Source organism: Mastomys coucha, unplaced genomic scaffold (assembly GCF_008632895.1).
Source record: "Mastomys coucha isolate ucsf_1 unplaced genomic scaffold, UCSF_Mcou_1 pScaffold21, whole genome shotgun sequence".
Lineage (NCBI taxonomy): Eukaryota > Metazoa > Chordata > Mammalia > Rodentia > Muridae > Mastomys > Mastomys coucha.
Window position 1 is genome coordinate 92535109 of NW_022196904.1, and position 4946 is coordinate 92540054.

Sequence of the window (4946 nt, forward strand, 5' to 3'; positions counted from 1 at the left end):
CATGAGCCATTAATGGGAGTTCTGTTTAGGAAATTCTCCCTTGTGCCAATGAGTTCCTGTCTGACAGAACTGCAGGGATGGAAATGGAGAGGAGCCTGAGGAAAAGAAGGTCCAGTGATAGGCCCAAAGTGGGAGCCAGTTCAAAGGGAGGTCCCATGGCTTGGCACTATTACTGAGGCTATGGGGTGCTCACAAAAAGGAACCTATCATGACTGCCCTACAAAAGATCCAAAAAGCAGCTGAAAGAGTCAGATGCAGATATTTACACCCAACCAATGGACAAAAGCTGCTGGCCCCTGTTGTTGAATTAGGGAAAAGCTGGAAAAAGCTGAGGAGGAGGGCAACCCTGCAGGAGGAACAGCAGTCTCAATTAACCTGGACCTTTGAGCTCTCTCAGATACTAGACCACCAAACAGACAGCATAAACCAGCTGAGATGAGGCCCCCAACATACACCTTATTTAGCAGAGAACTGCTGGGTCTGGGTTCAGTCAGAGAAAATGCATCTAACTCTCAAGAGGCTGGAGGCACCAGGGAGTTTAGAGGTCTGGTGGTGAGTGATGTGGGGGATGGGGACATCCTCATAGAGAGAGCAGCTGGGGAGGAGGTATAGGATGTGGAAGTCGGAGGGTGGACTGGGAGGGGAATAAAATTAGGAGTAAAAATAAATAAATAAATAAATAAATAAATAAATAAATAGATAGATAAATAAATAAATAGTTTAAAAGTACTATTATCCCAATACCCCTAATATTAGGAGCATATTTTGATATCAGTTTATGTAACTATGAATATCGTTGAGCAAGTATTTGTTCTTTAAAGGGCCACGGGTTAATAGACACACTTTACTCATGCCAAAAGATGATCAAAATCAACTTCAAAAGAATTGGGAGTGAAAAAATCATTTATCATTTATTTACAACCATTGACTCCATCCTTTCTCTTCCTCAACATGCAAGAAAATGACCAGCCATACAAATGTCTGGAAATCCGTGTACCAAATTTTCACAGATAGTATTTCCTATGCTGGTCTCTAAATAGGACTCTATATCATTTTACTGAATGAAAATGCCTGCTTCTTTTCAGCAGTGTCTGGAATCAAACTTAACAACATAGTGGTTGTCTGCACTAGAATTATATTTCTGGCTTAAGTTTCTATTGTTGACTTTATTATTTCATAAACATTTGCCAAAATTGTACATCGGCAGACTTTTCATGGACGAACTTTTCCTAGAATAATCACTGTGAACTGAGGGCTGTGTCCCTCTTATTTGACTCTGTGCAGGTTTCTAGAAAGAGCAACCTGTTCCATTTAAGCAAAAATATTGAAAGACTTAGCCCTATGTTAGTGAAAGCCAACAACAAAGATTATGGTTTTAATTCAAATACTTGTATATTCTAATCTCAAAGAATGCATATGAATGTACAAGTCAGGGACCATAAGCTCACCACGTTGAGTAACTTACCTTAGTGAATCAGGTAACACCAAGGTGAGATATTTACATAGTGCTTCATGTTATGAACATATTACGCCAAACTAAATCAGTAATAAACAACAATCAAGTATCAGGAACATTACTAGGTTTCTATTGAAATATTTTGCTTGGTTTCTCCTGCCTGAAATGTTGTCGACTTGATCAAATTTCAGGAATAGTTCTCAGAGAGTAATCAGAGTCAACTTCTAGAATAAGACAGTGAGAACAAACGAAGCAAACCACTCTGAATCTGTTTGGTCTTAATGCTGAAGATGACAGGGTTCATAAAAGCAGGGAAAAGGAAGCAGATGTAGCTCATCGTGATATGAACAACATGAGGAATATTCTTTCCAAACCTGTGAATAAATGTCAAACCAACCACAGAGACATAGAAAACCAGGATGCAACAGATGTGGGACACACATGTGTTGAGAGCCTTAGACCTCTCATCTGTTGAAGCAATGACCATGACAGTCTTGAGAATCAAAATGTAGGAGAAGCAAATAATCAAAAAATCTAAGAGTCCCATGCAAAATACAACCACAACTGGATAGAGGCGATTGAATGTGATGTCAGCACAGGCTAGCTTGATGACATCTTGGTGTAGACAGAAAGCATGGGAGAGTACATGGGATCGACAATAGGGAAACCAGTGCAGGCGAATGATTAGTGGCATGATTGACAGACCAGCCCTCATCACTACACCTATGCCAATCTTTATTACCCTAGTATCAGTAAGGATGGTGGTATACCTTAATGGGTTGCAAATGGCAATGAAACGGTCATAGGCCATGGCAAGCAAGACCCCTGACTCCACAATAGAAAGAGTGTGGATAAAGTAGGCCTGAGAGAAGCAGGCTCCATGGCCAATTTCCCTGTGATTTAACCATAGTACACCCAGCACTGTGGGCATGGTGGTCAATGTTACTCCAAGATCCGTAGCTGCTAACATACCTAAGAAATAATACATAGGCTCATGGAGGTTATGGTCATCCTTAATGAGGAAAAGTAGGGTGCCGTTGCCAAGTAATATGGAGATATAGGCCATCAATAATGGGAGGGAAATCAGGTGATGGGATTTCTCCAGACCTGGGAAGCCTGTGAGCAGGAATGGGTAGGTTGAGGTGTTGAGCCAAATTACAGGCATTGCAGATGTAAAATTCCCCTCAGGTAAAATGATAGGAAACAGTTCCTTAGGATTTGCCTCTTGCAGATGATACCTGCTGTGTGGATGTGGACATTCAGAGGTATTGTTTATCAACAACCATGGTAATTTAATCATACCTTGGACTTTCTATGCATGGAAAAACAGGATATGTAAAGAACATCTCCATAAATTATTTTGAGATTACTGTAAGATTGCTAGAGTATACATTAGAGATAAGCTTTGTATGAAGAATAGATCTAGATCAGAAGTTCTCAACCTGTGGGTTGTGACCCCTGTGGGAGTTGCATGACATTCTCACAGGAGTCCCATACGAGTTATCCTGTATATGAGATATTTATATTATGATTCATAGCAGTAGCAAAATTACACTTTTTTTTTTTTTTTGGGTTTTTCAAGACAGAGTTTCTCTTTTTAGCCCTGGCTGTCCTGGAACTCACTCTGTAGACCAGGCTGGCCTTGAACTCAGAAATCTGCCTGCCTCTGCCACCCAAGTGCTGGGATTAAAGGCATGCACCACCACCAGCCGGTGCAAAATTACACTTTTGAAGTAACAACAAAAATAATTTTATGGTTGGGAGTTCACCACAAGAGAAACTGTATTAAAGTGTCACAGCATTAGGAAGGTTGAGAAGTATTGATGTAAATGAAATCTTTGTAAATCCAGTACTCCAAATAAAACAAGGCATTCTGACAGTATTGGTACCTACAAAGTTTTTTTCATGTTATCATTCATCTTTACTACAGGTATTGAGAATTGGCCTAATGATTTCCAAGAATAAATGAGATCTACAAAATCAGAAAGCATCTAAACACTGTTTGAGAATCAAGAATGGACAAATAATTACAAAATAATATAACCATATAAACAAATAAATAAAAGACAATTAAGTGTAGACATTGATAAATGCACTGCATCTTTAAGAATTATTCAGTTATTTAGTGAAATTCTAGAGTTTGGAGAAGGCTACAAGATGACAGAAAACTGACTTTTATGTGTGTAGTCACTTTTAAATTTAATAAATATCTTCTTTTGAGCAGAACACTGCTCTAGTATACTCTAGCTTCTCATAAACTCTTTCCCAAAAAATTATAATGTTATTATATATATTGTTTAATAACATATTTCATTATATATAATATTTCATAACATATGCAGTAAAAAGGATGATTGCTTGAAGTCATACGAAGATATATGGCTCTGACATCAACTACTTAGAGAAGCACAAATAGGAACTGGTTAGATACACTCACATGAATATACTTATTGTTTGAAAACATCATACACGCATGTTGGTTTCATTTTAAAAGCTATGGCATTAGATGTGATTTAATTATACTGAGAAGTCTTTGAGGCTCAGAATTCTAAGGTACCATTGGATACACACAGGCAGTTTGGTTTCAGCATCACCCAGAGAAATATGGCCATATTCTTTTCTGTTTGGTGTGGACTACTCATCCCACTGTATCATAGTGTATTTTCAGACATTACTCACATAGTCAACTTTCATCAGGAGAACATGTCTCTAAGATCACTGGACTTCAGTCTTCAAGATTTGTGTGCCATCTCAGCTGTTGCTCTCTAATGGTATTGAAACTGAGGAGCCACTTAAGATCTGTGGTTGTCATTTATGAAGGATGTTAGTGGTTTCTGTCTTCATCTTGCTTTTAACACTAAGTATAAGAATAAATTAGAATTGCTAAAGAGAATGACTTCCTCATTTTGAATGATTATTACAAAAATTTCAGTGGACACACATCTGTATTATTCATCCTGAGAGTTTTCAAGTGATCCTATTTTCTTATGAATCCTATAAAAAAAAAGAATGAAATAATACAGGTAGGCTAGAATTTAAGCAAATATATTGCACTGGATTTCACTTGAGCAGCAGATGTTGTGCCCAGCTAGTAAGGAAAGGGGAGGCAGAAATCATGACATTTCAAAAGATTACATTGATTACTAGGAAAATAGGGGAAAGCACGTTTTTTAACATGTCAGAGAAGTAGACGCAATAAATTTAGAAAAGAAAATGACAGGGTTAGAAATCCAAAGGGTGGAAAATTAAGTTCAGACAGAAACTCAAAGGAGAAAAGAAACATGCAATTCATCTCAATGGCCCCGGTTTGCTCTCACGTGCTTCTCTGGATCTGCATTCATATTGGTTTTGCTATTTTATTATCTTTATTATTATTATTATTATCATTATTATTATTATTATTATTTGAGAATTTTATAATGTATCTAATGAAATATACATTCCTAATCATTCCCAGCAACTTCTTTCTTACCATGGCCAAAATTACCCT

The 4946-nt window shown here is 37.6% G+C and overlaps 1 protein-coding gene across 1 annotated transcript; it reads right to left on the reverse strand.

The window, feature by feature from the left end:
* Positions 1 to 1673: 1673 nt before the first annotated feature.
* LOC116100720 (olfactory receptor 51B6-like) lies at positions 1674 to 2621 on the reverse strand. The gene has a single exon (XM_031384457.1). The coding sequence runs from the start codon at positions 2619 to 2621 to the stop codon at positions 1674 to 1676; it is 948 nt and encodes a 315-aa protein (XP_031240317.1).
* Positions 2622 to 4946: the final 2325 nt, after the last annotated feature.